At 36.4% G+C, this 17,479-nt stretch overlaps 1 protein-coding gene across 3 annotated transcripts in view; it reads left to right on the top strand.

The window, feature by feature from the left end:
- tafa5a (TAFA chemokine like family member 5a) overlaps window positions 1-16,092 on the top strand; it is a 139,758-nt gene extending 123,666 nt beyond the window's left edge. For all 3 annotated transcript variants that reach the window (XM_055190912.2, XM_055190910.2, XM_055190911.2), the window contains one exon: window positions 14,792-16,092. In XM_055190912.2, the coding sequence (XP_055046887.1) occupies window positions 14,792-14,800 (9 nt within the window). In that variant the 3' untranslated portion in view covers window positions 14,801-16,092. The remainder of the gene's footprint in view (window positions 1-14,791) is intronic.
- The last annotated feature ends 1,387 nt before the right edge of the window (window positions 16,093-17,479 follow it).

Raw genomic sequence — 17,479 nt, 5'->3', positions numbered from 1 at the left:
GGCAAACGTATAAACAACGTTTTTTAACAAAACAAAGAAGCAAACAATTCAACAAGATTATAATGGCACCCACAAACAGAGAATACAACAATTAAATAAGCTAACGAAAAGACAATGATAACATGATGGCTGTACAGAGACACTACTTAGGTATTTTATTTATTTAGATGCTTAGATATTTTCCAAGCATCTAAGTGTCAGTCTTGGGAAAACGTTTACTTTACTACATTCTAAAGCAAAGAATCATACTATTTATGTATTTATATTGCATATTAAAGGTGCAGTGTGTAATTTTTAGAAGGATCTCTTGACAGAAATGCAAAATAATATACAAAGCTATATTATCAGGGGTGTATAAAGACCTTTTTTATAATGAACTGTTATGTTTTTATTACCTTAGAATGAGACGTTTTATCTACATACACAGAGGTCCCCATATGTGGAAGTCGCCATTTTGTGCTGCCATGTTTCTACAGAAGCCCTTAATGGACAAACTTTTTTTAACTAAGTTGTCTCCGTCAATTACATGTTTTTCCGGTGGCGGCTACCATAGCTTCTCTGTGCGTTTCAAAACAAGGGGCGAGCAGTGGACCGAGCCGTTGGTTGCAATTCGCAACCTCACCACTGGATGCCACTAAAATGTACACACTGCACCTTTAAAATGTATTTAATACCTAATTACATGAAAATTGTTTACTTTCATACTTTTACTCAAGTGAAAGTGCCTGATCATGTGATCGAAACGTTGCTAATAAATACATTTTGATACAGTTTTGCAAGCAGATAGTGTATGGGATTCTCGTTTTTGTCTGTAATTGGACTTCATTGGTCTTCTCTCCTACGCATCTATATTACCTAAAGGTGTGCGACACTAAGGGCCCTATCTTGCACCCAGCGCAATTGACTTTGTCAGTGACGCATGTATCATTTCGTATTTTGCACCGGCGCAATGCGGGTTTTTCCCTCCACAGACGCACGTCGGCAAACTAGGGAATGAACTTGCGCTCCCTGGGCGATTCAGCGCAAAAAACGAGGTGTGCTCCGGCGCAAACCATCTCTTATGCTATTTTGCAGTTTCAAAAAACAATTGCGCTACTAACCAAAAAAAAACGCGTAGTTCATTATGCTATTTTAAGGACGCATGCTTGACCATAATGTATAGCGTGCACAACGCGCATTGCTTATCTAATCTACACAGATGCAACAGTTATATAAATTGTTACAATAAAAAATATAAGATAAGGGAAATCATTAAATCATAAATTGTTACAATAAAAAATATTAATACATGAGATAAGGGAAATCATTGTGGTGAGCATTGTGGTGATAGTTTTTATTTATTTTGTGTGGCAGCGTTAAACAATTATCATGCAAATAACGATTAAAATATCTTCATAAGTTTGTTGTGTGGCTGTATTACGTTTATTTTATGTAAAAAATAATTAAAATGTTTTCATAAGAAACCTTAATGTATGTGAACTTGATTTGTAAGTGTACTTTGGGGTTGGACCTTGCTTGCGTTTCTTGTGTCCGATTTCAAAGCCCCCAAACCCTTTAAGCGGTGAGGGTGGACGCAGCGATGTCCTCCTGTGTGCCCGGCGTGCCCGATTTATGCTGGCAAGCTTGGGATCCGCCCGTCTCCTGACATCATTGTAGTGCTTGGCGCAGCTGATGAGACAATTGCTGCTATTTCCTCACACACCTGTTTAACCGACGCTGATTTGGGCGGGTTTCTCCCATCCCCATACAAAACAACTTCTCTGTCTTTGACTGCTCTTACAAGAACGTCTGTCTCCTCGGCTGTGAACCGCTCCTGGCGTGCGCCTGGTAAATCTGTCATAATAATAGCAACCCGCCATGGAACTTGCGCCCTTGCGTTTAAAGGGAATGTTGGATAGCGTTCTGGTTGGTTTATTTGACGTTACGCCCCAAACCACACCTATGAATAATGAACCTACTTCAGACCAACCCCTGATTGATTTGCGCCCGGCGCAAGACTTATTTCTCCCGCCGGGAAAATAGCAACAGCGCCCAAGATCCGCCCACAAAGTCACTTGCGTTTTGCGCTTCGCACTTGCGTTTCAGATCGTTAAAATAGGGCCCTAATTTGTAATAGATGGATTCATACTTAGTTGCTTGTTGACTGAGAAAATTGTTTGTTTCACGCACCCTGGGGTTGGCCACCACTAGAACATGACTTAATTTAATTAATATTACATCAGTTTATGAACCACAAGACTGACAAATTCAAATCAGCAGGCGCCACAACAAATTAATAATTTGACTAAGAATTGCGGCAATATTGGCATTTTCACAGGAAGAAGCGAAAAAGATTCGCTTTCCAGAAAAGGATATTGATTTTTACTTACCACAGGCTGAACACCAAGTACAACTTTAAAGACCTATCATGAAGAAATATGCCTGAAAATGCATGGATCCACATTGAATGACTATTGGAGGAATAAGAGAATTCCATGCGGTCTGAAAATCCCAAAACCCTCGACACTTTGCAAATAGAACAAAGAGTTCTTAAAGAGATGAGATTCTCAACAAGTGTTCAATGGATTTGATGGATTTGATGGATTTTGAAAAAAGGAACCACACACATGACGGGCTACATACATGTTGTGACGAACTTCGCATCGAGCGCCCTCGAAAAAAGAAGTCATAGCTGCCACTGCTGGTTTGTCTAGTTTGTACACTTTTTAGACCTAAAATTAATTTTTGCCCACATGTGTCTAACCATACTATGCATACCTTTTGTCGGTTGGTTGAACAAGATGCAGTTAAACCTTGCTCTTCTAGCAAAAAAAGGTCGCATAATGATCCAAATATTATTATAAAAGCAGCAGACAGAGGGGCTATTGTAGTCCAAGACACAATTAAATACCAGCACAAAAATCTCTCACAATTACAAAACACAAGGTTTTATAAGAAACTGATCCTATAAATATGTATCATTCTGAGGTACTTTATTTTTAGAGAATGCAAAAACAAAGGATTGGATATTCCAGTCACAGTTTCAGTTTTTGTATTGTCAACATCCTATTAGACCTGTTTTTATACTCTTCCTTAGATCCATAAAAGATTAATTGATCCTCCAGGCCAACCAATTGTGGCACCAACAAATTCCATTATATCTACTTTATTTCAGTATGTTGACTTTTTTTATTAAACCATATGTACAGTCTTCACTAGGGTTGGGAATCGTTTCAAATGTATCGATTCCGATTCCAAGTTCGATTCCGCTTAACGCATCTGATTCCTAACGATTCTTGGTTTCGATTCCAAAGAGGTGAAAAGCACCAACAGTCAAGCCTTTATAGATCAAAAATATTTATTTTGTGCTATTACAGCTGAACACAATAAAGGAGGCTACATAAAAACTTATTTAGCTACAAAATTAAAACAAACATGCATGGCTAGGCTAGCTCAAATTGATTTTTTAATTTTTAATTATTTTCCCTTGTAACGTAACACCTACCTAAATGATGACGACTCAACGACAGAAAATGCATGCAGTCCTTTCACTATAAATCAATCTGTAACACTCCTCAGTTTTTTCTGTGTGAGCCTTCCTTTTGAAGCGAGGGAGAAGGGGTCTCACGTGTAGCATGTGCCGACGCTAATGAAGAGCAGTTGATAGAGTCAACACTCTGGATGGGCAACACATTAAACAGGGTGGATTTTTTAAATTCAATATGATGCACCAACCGCACATGCTTTGCCATATTGCTGGTGACACCCATCTTGAAACATAATAGTTTATCACAATAAATTCACTTAGCTTTGTCTTTTTCTGATCTTGCAAAATGCAAGTGAAGGATTTGTTATTCTGAAATAAATTTTAATTTAAAAATTGGAAATTATGCAAAAGTCATTCTTTGAAATAGGCTATCCTTCTGAACGGATTGACGAAGCATTTAACACAACTTTCTAAAGACGTGCCGAATTGTTAAAAAGACAAAAAAGTAAAGAAGCATTATTTTAATTTTATTACTACCTATTCCTCCAAGTCATATTTGCTAAGATGAATTTTTAAAAACTATTGGTATTGTTCAGTATCCTCTATTGATTGTGTACAAACGGGCTAAGAATTTAAAAGATCATGCCCATTTTGAGAGTTGCACTTATAGTCAGTCTAGGAGATTAATCAGTCCATTTATTATTGTGTTAATTGTGCTCAGTGCAACGATACAACTAAAACATTATTCTTTAGTCATCCAAAAACTGGGGAAAAATTTAGTATCAGCTCTGTGATTACTTGTGTCTATACACATGTTATTGATTTGATTCGGTGTTCTTGTGGTTCGGGTCATGTTGTTGTTATGGGTTTTACCCTGCAGACGTTATCAGCTATAGGGATGAATGATGAAACATTATTTAATGTTTAAATGCATTATTGTGGCTTTAATTATGTGACGTGGAGTTAATGAGGTCATTAATGAGGTCATTCAGTTTAATTGGAAAATTATTCTTTACTGTGATCGGTCATGTTATCATTTTAAATACAATGGAGTTTGAATGGTATGTTGATGCCTGATAAAGATTATGCGATCGAAACGCTGCGAATAAATACATTTTGATACGGTTTTGCAAGCAAATTGTGTCCAGGATTCTTTTTGGTTTTGTCTGGGCTTCGTTGGTGTTCTCTCCTTCGCACCTATATATTACCTACAGGTGTGTGATGCTAATTTGTAGGGTTGGGTATCGTTTGAATTTGAACGATTCCGATTCCAATTCCAATTCCTTGTTTCGATTCCGGTTCCTATCGATTCTCAATTCCGATTCTTTTAAGAGGCAGGGTCAAAAATGTTTAGGATATTTTAAATGAGCTAGCTAACCAATGATCTTTCTGAAGGAAATAGTATGACCTTCTCCATCAATTTAAATTTTATAAACTTTTGACTTTTTATGAACTTTACTATTCATTTCTCACATGGCTGTTTTCAACAATATAAATATCAAATCTATGAACTTGAATATAAATATTATAAATTATGAATATATTTTTACAGGGGTACACTTTCCTCAAGAGAGCTTTATTTTTAAAAACCTCATGAAAACACATTTATACATGAGTGTATGATGCTGCTGCAGGTACTTGAACATGTTACCGTGCTCCCATTGATGGGCTAACTTACATTCGCACTCTTAGCTCATAAATTGTCTATGAAAAAATACATGGGCTAATTTGTTAGCTCAATGTTGGTGCAAGGCATTCTTTTCAGGGATCGCAAAATCGCTAGGCCGACGTCCCGGGGCTATTGCGAATTCCTGTCGGGTTACCAAAATGCATCTTCGCTCTGCCCGTCGGGCTATCATAGGAAAAATATTTTAATGTTTTTGCATTCTCTCAGATTTTGTTAGGTAGTATGTACGGCGTCGTCTTGTCAGTCATTACTATCCTCACGTAACAATAAGTGAAACTGAAAGCATAATTAAACCCATTATTCCTTTCGTGTTCACGTCTTAGATGCGCGCTCCTCTGAATTCCGGGTCCGCTCTTCACAAGTACGCGCTTGTTCCTGTGCTCAGCAAAAAGCGCGAACTCAAGTAATTTAAAAATAATAAGTCCTTTTGTTTTCAGAGACTAACATTGTTTTAGCGTTTCTTTTTTCTACCAGGGATTTTGAAATTTAGCGAGCCCTCATTGTATATGTATTGTTTAACTTACTTGATACGGACTGCAGTGCAGTCAGTGCGGTGCCAAGCTGGGGGTCATAGACAGAGGAAGAGGCAGCGGAGGACGGTCGGCGCAGCGCGTCAAAGACGGGGCACACATTTATTTCTACTCAATGAACGAGGTGTTTTATTACGTTCGACGTGCACCCTCCTATGCACGAAACAGATGCTTCTTCATTGGTGTTCAGCGGTTTCTTTATCCGGTCGGCGGACTGTGAATCGAAACTAGGAATTGAATTTTAAACTTTTGAACGATTCCGGGAAAATCGCAAAGCTAGTCCCGGTTCCAATCGATTCTCGATTCCCAAGCCTACTAATTTGTAACTCAAGTAAAGTAAAAGTACTTTTTACTGAAGTAAAAGAAAGAAAGTACTAGGCACTGAATTTACAAAACGGGGCAAATAAGCACGAGAATGCAATTCCAAAAAAACGAGGATGGGAGTGATAATATCTGTGTGTTGCACTTAAAAGGTGCAAATTAAAATGACACAGATGCAACAGCCAATTTACATTATTGTTGCTCCTTTATGCCCTGCCACCCTGAAACGCGTTGATTTTGTACAAATCTTATAGTTCTGAAAAGCGCTTTGCCGCCGATTGGCCAGATGTTGTGCTTGGCCTCAATACCTCTGTCATCACATGGAAATGTGACGCTCCTTACCATGTTTATTAGATTAGCCCACAATACTGACAGGAGTTAATATCGTCTTTACTTATCAATACGAGCCAAATCTGATCCAAGAAATGCAGATGACCAAGCTGATCGATTAACTTTGCCAGCACGGCTTGAGCAGGACGTAACAAATTGGTAAGCTACTATAGGATACTAAAACATTAAACTATGTCTGCATTTGTGGTCGTAGAAACGACAAACAACAAGTGTTGCTCTGCACTGCACAAAACTTGTGTTTGAGTCATGGTTTAGTCAGTAGTAAATTCTTTAAATATGAAAACATAGACTACTTATAGGCTCTGAGTCAGAAGCAGGCGGAGTTATGATAATGGCCTTCGTGTCCACATCAACAGGCAGAGGAAGCAAACTGTTACCTACAATCCATGTATTCGTTGTAGTACAAGAAAAGAGATTTGAGTTGAAAACGCATCGTCATTTACTTTGAAAGTTGTACCTTTTGCATATTTTTAATATGTACTAATACACATGTACACACCAAAGTAAATGAAAAATTGTTAAATAGATAATAGGCACTCTTTAATGTAGTGAAATTTAATTCTGCCATTATTTGCTCTCATGTCATTTTTGAATTCATGTGTTGGTATTATTATTATTCTAAAAAATTTTGAGAAATTTTTACAAAGCTTCTATAACCCAAGAAAAACTACAGAAGTATGATAAAAGTTGTCCAAACTACTTCAAATTATGGTCTTTTTTATTGTCACTAAAAACATGGCTTCAGAAGATTTACAGTTAAATATAGCTTTTAATTATTCACAAATTTTAGTTTTTCTCTCTGCCACACATAAAACCAAATAATGTGATTTAGTAGTGCATTTGTAGAAGGATATTAACATTTAAGTTTGCCTGATGGTTATGAAAGAGTTTAAGCTAATATTACAGTGCTAAAAACTGCTATTGTGGGTATCATATTTGACACATGTTAAGCCATTGCTGTTATGAGTGTTGGGGTCTGTGTAATTAATCCCATTGCGCCAGTGTGGCACCACAAGACACCACGGTGCCCAGGCTTGGACAGCATCGCCATGGAGACGACAGCTGCTCTACATGCAAAATCTCTCAGTCTCCGCAAACCATTATCTTTTACTGCCAGCTCTTGCCTGAAGGGGCCAACTCAGCACTGGAGACTGACCACTTCCATTTTCGTCTGACCAACTACCTTTCCCTACTTAACAAAGAAACACAAACTGCCTATACTTAAGACTGGGGCAAGCTTTTGCACCATGTGGTATTTTAGTTTAACTTCTACCTAACTGGTTTAATTTTTGGTCTCAGCAGCCCTGGAGCCCATCTTACCTGTCACTTTTTTGTTATCTTGCCAACCACTCATTTCCATTTCCTGTTCAATTTCTTGAGATACATGATACTGTTCAGTGTTTTATTTTTAAAGTTTTTATGTCACCATAAAAAGTAATATATGATAATAACCTCTTGGTTTTGGTTTGACAACAAGTGATTAATAAGCAGTTCAATTTTATTTTATTTATGTTGTGCTTTTAAAAATTGTTCATAGTACCAAAGCACATTTACATAATACAGAAACAAAGAAAACAGAGAAGGGAAAAGAACAACAAAGCATGTCAGTTTTGAAATTTATAGCCTAGCATGGCGTATTTGAAGCTACATGGAGTCATTTCTTATTAGGAATGTAATAAAGCAATAAGCCCCAAGAGGCAGTGGGTAACTAGTGCATTTTATAAAAGCTAAGGGGAGTGCCTAAAACCCCCTTAGCTGTTATAAAATGCACTGTAACCCCACTGCTTTGCGGTGCTTATTGCTTTTATAAAACGGTTACTTTATATGCATAACAGGATTTCATAAAATAAAACACAAATAAGTTGTAATTATATTAGTACAAATATTACTCTTCCGCCAAACAAAGTAGTTCCTCAGAATCAAGTGTGGCTGCAACAGAGCGCAGTTCACAACCAACCCAGACGCAGCAAAAACACAATGAAAATATGATTTAAGACGGTGGTGTTTATTTATTTTTAATCAACATTCATCTAATTTATACATTAACATTTATATTGTGCAACTGTTGAAGTGATGATCAAATATGCGTGGAAGCATGCTTAACTCTTTCCCCGTCAGCATTTTTTTTTTATTGTTTTAGTTTAATGCCTTACAGAAAAATTATCTTCTTCAAATAAACATAAAATATCAAATGGAAGAACAGACCGCTTAAAAAAAAACCTGTTTCATCCTACCTTCATTTGTTATATTATCACCTCTCACATTTTTAGCTAAAAGCGGAGATAATTCAATTTTTGTGAATAACTTTTGTAAGAGATCAGATTCAGAGCCTGATCAAAACTTGACAGTGTTTTTAGTGTTGAGTGAATGTGACAGTGTTTAAGTTGGGTAAGATCGCCACCCAGTGGATAATAGCGGAAATGTGAATTTGAGGTAGAAACTCCTCAGGGAACGTTTTCTCTATTAACGAGATGACTCAACAATATTTATTGACATTTATCTGGATATTGCCATTAAAGGTAGGGTAACACATTTTGAAAAATGCTAACGGTAGCCACCTAGCAATGAAATCCCGATCCCACCCTCAAGTCAAACCGCCATCCAAAGTCACGCCTCTTCCAAAACACATGAACACGCACAGATCAGACGGTCACATCTCATGTCTCATTCAGCAGTGAGACAACTTTGCAGTACAAAGTCGAATAACACTTCCAAAATAACCAAACTACTGGTTTACATCAGAATTAGTTTAAGCACACGTTCAGTTGTGTAGACGTAGTAACTACGCTAATCCGTAAACGAACACAAATTTCGTAAGCAACACAATGTTTCATCAAAGTAGAATATCTGAATCCATCTCAATACAAACATATCGCGTACCTACCTTACCAAAATAAACTGTGCAACGACTCTTTCAGACCCTTTGCGTCCTGCAGCTGTTTGCATCTCGTGGTAAAGCAGTAAAGTTACCGATGTTAATTTTGGTTTTTGCTCTTGCTGATCCAGGCAGTTTTTGCTGTTGTTGTTATAAAAGATGCCTTTAGTTTTGTGCCTCCTGTGTAGGTTGTCAATTTAGCAAAAAAGTTTGTTGTTCTCACTGTTTACAGGCAGGAGGTGAGCGCACGTGAACGCGCCGATGACGTATGGTGTCTGCGTGGACTCGCTGCGCGGTGGGCATTCAAATTACGCTTACGTATGAGGGACAAAAATGGAAACGTCCGTTCGGACCGAAATCTATGATTTGTTGAACATTTTTTGGTCCTACGCCTTTCACAGATGACATAAATTTCTACAAATACATTTAAACAACTTAACACAGTGATTGCTATCAGGATGTAAGGAGACTTTTAACCAGCATAACAAAAAATGTTTCGGGATCAAATCTGTTACCCTACCTTTAATTGTGCAATTGTAGAAATTTTAAAAATATGATTAAAGACTGTGGTGTTTATTTTCATAAATCAGTATGTAGCAACAGTGGCGAGGTGATACTTATGTAATGCGGTCTGAACCGTGGGTTTACCGGGGTATTTTATCACGGCTTAGAACGCGTTTCAACCAATCAGAATGAAGAACAAGAACTGCCCGTTTTATAATAAATATTATTCTATTCCTGGCCACATTATGAATATTGTCTAAGATACAGTGTAGCATATAATACTCCAATTCCAAATTATATACTTGTATTAGCATATTGTCGCTGTCCTTCCGAAAGCTTGTATGTCCAAATTCACTCTTTTTCAAGAAACAAAATAAACACTGTATTTTTTAATGATTACCTACGGTGTTGTCTAAAGTTGACAAGCACTTTTAATACTTTTATTGATGGAATATTTGCAAAACCCACTGACAAACATAAAGAGTGACCAATAATAATGAGTTATGACAAAAAATGAAATTCTCAAAATATGGAGATACAAGGTTTTGGAAGGACAGCAACGATATTTACTAAGGAAGTTCTTGGCTTAAGATACTATCACAGAAAAATCAAACATTAACAGAAGTATCAAAATCACTAAGGTTAAGTATTAAACTATATTAATCAGCAGTGGTGGACAGTAACGAAGTAAATGTAATTCGTTACTGTACTTAAGTAGTTTTTTCGCGTATCTGTACTTTACTCAAGTACTTTTATTTTGGGAGACTTTTACTTTTACTTTACTACATTTTAAAGTCAAATATCTTACTTTTTACTCCACTACATTTTAAAAAATCGGTCGTTCCTTTTTATTATCACTGGATAAAAAACGTAACTGGGCAAACTAAAGCTGCACAAAAAAACTAAGATGCAAACGTGATGCGTCAAACCACCAATCAGGGTACAGCATGCGCTTAGTTTCGAACTTGTTTTGGTTGCCGCGCTGTTTCACGTAAGCTACGCGAGTTACGCGAGTGCAGCCAGCCAATGCATCGTTTGGAGAATGAAACTGCATTCAAAAACAACGGAGGAGATAACAACAACAATGGCCTTATTTACGCGCGTTTTTTTAAGTCCTTGAATAAATGAACGAGTCCTTCGTGTCTTCTCTGCCTGCCTTGAAACTGTGCTATTTCGTTTTAAAAGAATACTCTTTCAAATCTAAGGAAACGCGTAGAGGTAAGCCATTTTTATTCTGGTTATATTTTTAAATGAGCAATCTTAACAGTAGCTTGCAGAAAACTGTTAATTGTGTTGATAAAATATATACGACGTTATCATGAATGAACTTTAAGCTATGCAGGCTGAAGCTATTTTTAGCCGTATAGTTAGCTGTTTCACTTAAGTTCATTGTATTTGAAGCTCAGTGCTCTGTTATTTTGAAATGACAATTAATCACTATCAACACTGTTGTAAAATATAAATGACATTTTGACTAGCCATGCAGTGTATGATGCTTAAACAGGCAGGTGGATTAGAGTGCTCCCTATTAACTGAGATTGTTATTAATATTTTCAAAAGTTTTGCTTCCAAAATATATACATTTAATTATGTATTACAATATACATATGACATGCTTAAGCACATAAAACGTTTCTGAAATTATATTCTGTAAGGCTTGTTTTATTTGTCAAAGAAAGGGAGACTGATTTCTAGATAACGTTATGTATTTAATGTTTTGAAAACTATTGTGAACCTGTGCTTAAGTCAAGTTTTTATTACACTTAAACTGATAAATTATTTAACAAATAAATCTTGAAATGAGACTTACTGCTCTCAAATCCTGTTATTTCATTTGATGCTAAAGGAAATTTTTTGTTTTTAAGGTTTTAGGCTTATGATAATTTTAATAGACATCAGTGTCTGATTTATTAATGTCCTTCTATTAATTGATTGGTTAGCCAAGAGAGTTATTTCACATAATTTGAATTTTGTGACAAAAATGATACGGCCATAATAAATCACAGTACTTTTGTACTTAAGTACATTTTGAGGCAGATACTTTTGTACTTTTACTCAAGTAAAAATTTTAAGCAAGTACTTCTACTTTTACTTGAGTAATATTTTACCCTGGGTATCTTTACTTTTACTCAAGTACACGATTTGTGTAATTCGTCCACCACTGTTAATCAGAGCAGTTTTACTGTAATGTATAAAAAAGTTCTAAGTTAAAATATTATCAGCAGTCAATAAGCAGTCCTAATGTGCGTTCCATTCGACAGGGCCCCTACAAAGTATTCATTACTCCCTGATCACGATATATCAGTTGAAGTGGACTTCACTGACAATAACAGCTCATTTGAAACGCCCTGCAAACGTCATCAAAGAAAGTCAACGACGGGACTACAGGACTAGGACTAATTTACTATTACATTTAAAATATGTACACTATACAATAAAAAAACATTGAGTACTATGTAATGAAAAACGTATGTTTATTATACACTTTAATTGATTATTGCTGCTATTACTTGACTATTGACAGAATACAGTATATGTGTGTTTCATCAATGATCATATTAATTGCAGACCGCTAGTCTGACCGTTCTGACTGGTGATCACGTGGTGCTGCAATGACAGTTGGGTGATTATCGCTCTCCACTTCCTGTGAAGTGATGTATCGATGTTCCCTGATTCCCTATGCCGTGCGCAATGCCCTTCGAAGTGAACATGTTCGCTCTCTTCGGATTGGAATCTCACTTAAGATGGCGGAATACCCTGTGAAGTCCACTTCGCAGTCCACTTACGGTCGAATGGAACGCACTTCTAGAGTCAGGCTACATTCAAGGGGTTGAAAAAACTCCTCTGGAGAAAACCCTTTGGGAAAAAAAACAGTTCTCATCTAACACATTATATCTGCATTCTGCGACACAGCTGCAATCCGGAAAAGCGGGATTGAGATACAGTGTCGCTATGAGTGCTTTCTCAACTGCCTTTGTTGTTGGGTTAAATCGTACTAAAGTTTGTTATCCCACTTGGTGCGGTTCGTTTGGGCAGGTGAGAATGTAGCAATTGAACTCGGGTGTGCACCAAAAGCTGACCAAACAAGCGGACTGGGACCTCCTGAAGAGACCCTTATGCCTTGGTTGGGTTGGTTTGGATCCCCTTAAAAAAACTGCATTGAATGGTTGAGGTCTAATGAAGTCCATTATATGGAGAAAAATGGAGAACTGAAATGTTTTCCTAAAAAACGTAATTTCTTCTCGACTGAACAAAGAAAAACATAAACATCTTGGATGACATGGGGATGAGTAAATTATCAGGATAGTGGGGTATTCCTTTAACTGGAACAGAATTGTTATCTCGTCAATTAAGAGGAAACATTTGCATGAAAAAAACATGTTCCTGACATGATTTATTATGTGTAATACCGCGATTATTACCCCACTTTATAAAATTTATAAAACACCCAATTTATAAAAAAAACTGTGTGTATGTTTTTATAATCATTCTGAATCTGATCTCTAACAAAATTCCTTCACAAAAATCAAATTATTTCAGCTTTCTGCTAAAAAATATATTTTTGAAGAAAAATACCGATATTTAATGCTACGTACACACCAAACGCGGGGCATCGTGTTACTCGCTCTAGGTTACTTGTGGGATTTAACTTAACGTGTCATGAGAATTTTTCAGTTTGAGGAGCGTTTGAGGTGTTTTCGCGGCAAACGCGCCACCCATATCGCGTCATTCGCATCGCCCCATGTGAGGACGCGTCTGATTGCGTCTTTGCATTGATTTTGTATGTATTCTACCCAAGCAAATCGTTGAACTCCTGTCTGGTGTGAACCCACAGTACGAGTTTATAAGCAGAGAAAAAAATTTAGATAGGATGAAACTTTGTTTGTTTGTTTATTGTTTGTTTGCAGAGGGTCTGTTCTTTCATTTTAATATTTGTATGTTTATATCTTTTTAGAAGAAAATTTTCCTGGAAGGCATTTGGTGAAACTTTTGTGAAAGTCACAAAAAAATGCTGGCGAGCAACTTTTCAAATAAAGGCTGGCAGGGAATGAGTTAAGGTACACAATAGGTCCTTAGAATATAATATTGCACCCCAAAAGGTACAAGGCGCATTGTACAATGACTGATAAATAGAAGAATCATAGCAACCAAAGCGCCCAGCTGAAAAAACGCTGGCAAGTGCTCACAGTTGGCAAACGCTTTGTTGTACACACCCCCTTAGACATGCTAATGTTTTATCTAGCACCTGCTACATTTACAGGTATGAATATTTGCTCACTAGACAAGAGTCAAGGGTTCATTATTATAAATTAAGCAGCAGCCTATCTTGGCAGTATTGTTTGCCTTTTTCAGCCTGGCAGTGGACCATTTAACAGATGGCAGTGAAATTTCCCAGGCATTTTATGAGGCAGGTGCTCAATAAAGCAACTGTTTTCAAGTATTAGCTCAATTACTGTACAGTAGCATTATAATATATCTGATTACCGTCACACGTTGAAATACAATATGCTTGTATTGTACCCAGGGGATTTTATACCCCAGTTTGCCCATATACTTCAAGAGAGATAAATCTTGCTTAAAAACCCGGAAGCGCTTACCTGGTCTCCTTGCCTGACAATACGGGTTAGGTTGTTTTGATTCGCTTTGGGCACTTGTCAACTAGTCAAGCAGCCACCTTAGGCTTTTCAGAGGGTAATCATTATATTTTTGGAGTTTTTTTTTTTGATTGACCGCAGTGCAAATAAAAATATGTAGTTGGCCACGTAAAACAATGAAACAAGACTGTAACCACCAAGACAAATTCTTGTACAGTAAGAACAACTTTACCTATAAAGTAAAGATTTAAATGCAAGACCAAGTTGAAGTCTCTGAAAGTGTTTACAAAAAGTAACAATATAATGCAATGCGTTTCTTTTAGCTAAGTAATGCCATATTGTATAATGTTACTTTTCAAATAAATGAATGCATAGTAAATAACAGCATCTGCCTAAATGAAAAATGTAAATACCTGATATACCTGAAAGCTCAACTAACCTTCCCGTTTCTGGTTGATCTAGGTGTCCTAACATTGGCAGGGGTTCCTTGAGCGCTACGAGATGAGGCTTCTTGCAGCTTCGGCTACCTGCTGTAGATACTTGCTGTCTCTCATCAGCTTAACACCTGCCTCTGCCTTCCCGTCTGCATCTTGGCTTTGTAAATGGGCAGCACCCCTTTGTGCCACGGAGAACATACGTTCACAAAATGCCCATCGGCGTACGGTTGGAGCCACAAGGTCTTTAAAGACTGCAGCACGGGACACTGGGGTGCCTACTCTAAGACTGAACAAGACACTGACTCTATTGGACTCTGGCAGCGGTTTTGACCAAATGCAAGGCTGTAAACCCAACTGCTCTTTGAAACAGCTTTCTGATGGACTATGTCTTTGGCACTGGCAACATTTTTACAGACCAAAGAGAACAAAAAACTAATACTTTGACTATGGGAGTGCACACTAAAGGACAGATTCATATCATAAACCCTGAAGAAAAACAAATATATACATATATAAAATTTTTAGAAAGCGTGAGCTAGATATAGATAAAAATTGACTGAAAATGAAAAACAAAAATGAATGGGTCGACCAATCCCATTACTTACAATTAGAAGAAAGCATTTTATAATTAACATTTCCTTAAACTGAGCAAGCGACTGTATTCTGATAAACAAGGATATAGATACTGTATACATATACGCATCGACAAGCTGAATTGTTATTTTTAAGTAGCAAAATATTTGCAATATGCATTGAAGGTTAAAATGGAAGAGGACCCACTGCTTATCATCAGAAAAAAACTGTAATTTTTGATTACCAGAACTGAAGTGTCATGACATGTATTTTGAAGGCCTACAAGTTATATATTTAACAGTTTTATATGTTGTACCTTTGTAGAGAACCTTATTTAACATAAATAACTTTGTGGAAATAACAGATCTAGAATGTGGGTAATTCTCTGCTCCATAAAGCAGGCATGTTCTATGGTTCTGTTCAATTTCAAATAGAAATTTTCCAATTTTCAAAAACATGACCACAAGTACAGTAAATGGAGGAAAAGAAACAAAGGAAATGGTTTAGTGGAGAAAGGTGTTAGTATGCGGAGCCATGGAAATTACTGTTTGCTATTGTATTGTAAAGGTGCATAGAAAAAAAAACACTTTATTCTCTGATTTATTCTGGGATTTATTTTGTGCTTGTATTTGTTCTGGTGCTCACCCTATGTCCTGACACCTCCAGTCAGAGTTCAGAAAGTCTTAGATTCATTTACATGAAGTAATTTTTTATTATGAAATATTTTAAGAATAAATTAAGTAAAAATAACAATTTGCTGAAACAAATTCTTATTATGTTTTGACAGATTTCTTTCTTTCTTTTTATAACCAGTACTACAAAACACCTATAGACGAACCCCTTTTTGATAAGAAATGAGCTGAATATTTCATTAATACATAAAGGCATTCCTAATTGACAGAATGTAACAAGAATGTAACAAATGACTGACAAGTGCCTTTGTACTTCTCTACAGCAATTACCAAACATTACATCACTCAAAAAATGGCTGGGTTATTTTTGACCCATAATGGGTAAACATTGGACAGAACACATGCTGGGTTAAAGGGGACAGAGAATGAAAAACCATTTTTACATTGTCTTTGTTGAATAATGGTAGTCTACCTGCATTCGCGAACATACAAAAAGTGCTAAACATGCTAAACATCTCAGTCTCATAGAAATTCCTCTTTTAGAAATGACAGCCAGAAAACGGCCCAATCTGAAAAACTGATGCTTATGACATCACAGGCATCTCCCTGCCCCTCCACTTTAAAATAATTGGCTACATTTTTTAAGTGGCAGCAAAGTCAGCCAATCAGTAATGAGATTGCAAGTTAAGTCAGTAGGGGGAGCCAAATAGGTGCAAAACCACTTGTTTAAAATCCCTCACCCTAATAGAGCTATCTAAGAGAGGTTTTTAGGAAGCTTCTAAGGCATTACAGACCCAAACAAACATTTTTTTGTCTACATGTCACATCAAAGAACAAGGATAAATATCCCGTTCAATCATTCTATGTCACCTTTAAAAATTACCCCATGCTGGGTTGAAATAACCCAATGTTGGGTTGTTGTGATGCAACCATGGGGTATAATAACCCAGCAGTTTGGTTAAAACAACCCAGCATTGGGTCAATCTTAACCCAGCGGTGTGTTTTGTCCAATATTTACCTATTATGGGTCAAAAATAACCCAACCATTTTAAGAGTGTAATTGAATCTTTGAATGGTGTAAAAGAATTGGACAAACTAAACACTTTCAAAAAAACATCATTTGAAACATAAAGCATATTTTAATCTCAATTCATGTGAAAAAAGTACTCATATATTGAATAATATATTTTTTTATTATATTAAACTACATTTTTAAATCCGAAACCATTTAAATATCAATAAATATTTAAATACTTAATTTTTTCTGTTTAAAAGTTTCAGTTTTCAAGTTTACATTTTGATTACATTTAAATTTGAAAGATTTTTTTCTGGAACTTCTTGTCTTTCATTGGTATGACTAAATATTAAATGGCATTACTGTACATGAATATGGTATCATTCAGCATAATGGTATTAAAATGTAATACCTTCACTATACATTGTACAACGACAGTATTTTGTTTTGATTTTACAGAGAACATTACATTTAGATTTATAAAACGATTACT

The sequence above is a fragment of the Misgurnus anguillicaudatus genome, chromosome 1, assembly GCF_027580225.2.
Source record: "Misgurnus anguillicaudatus chromosome 1, ASM2758022v2, whole genome shotgun sequence".
Lineage (NCBI taxonomy): Eukaryota > Metazoa > Chordata > Actinopteri > Cypriniformes > Cobitidae > Misgurnus > Misgurnus anguillicaudatus.
The sequence above is the reverse complement of the archived record's forward strand: the minus strand, read 5'-3'. Positions and strand labels throughout refer to the sequence as shown.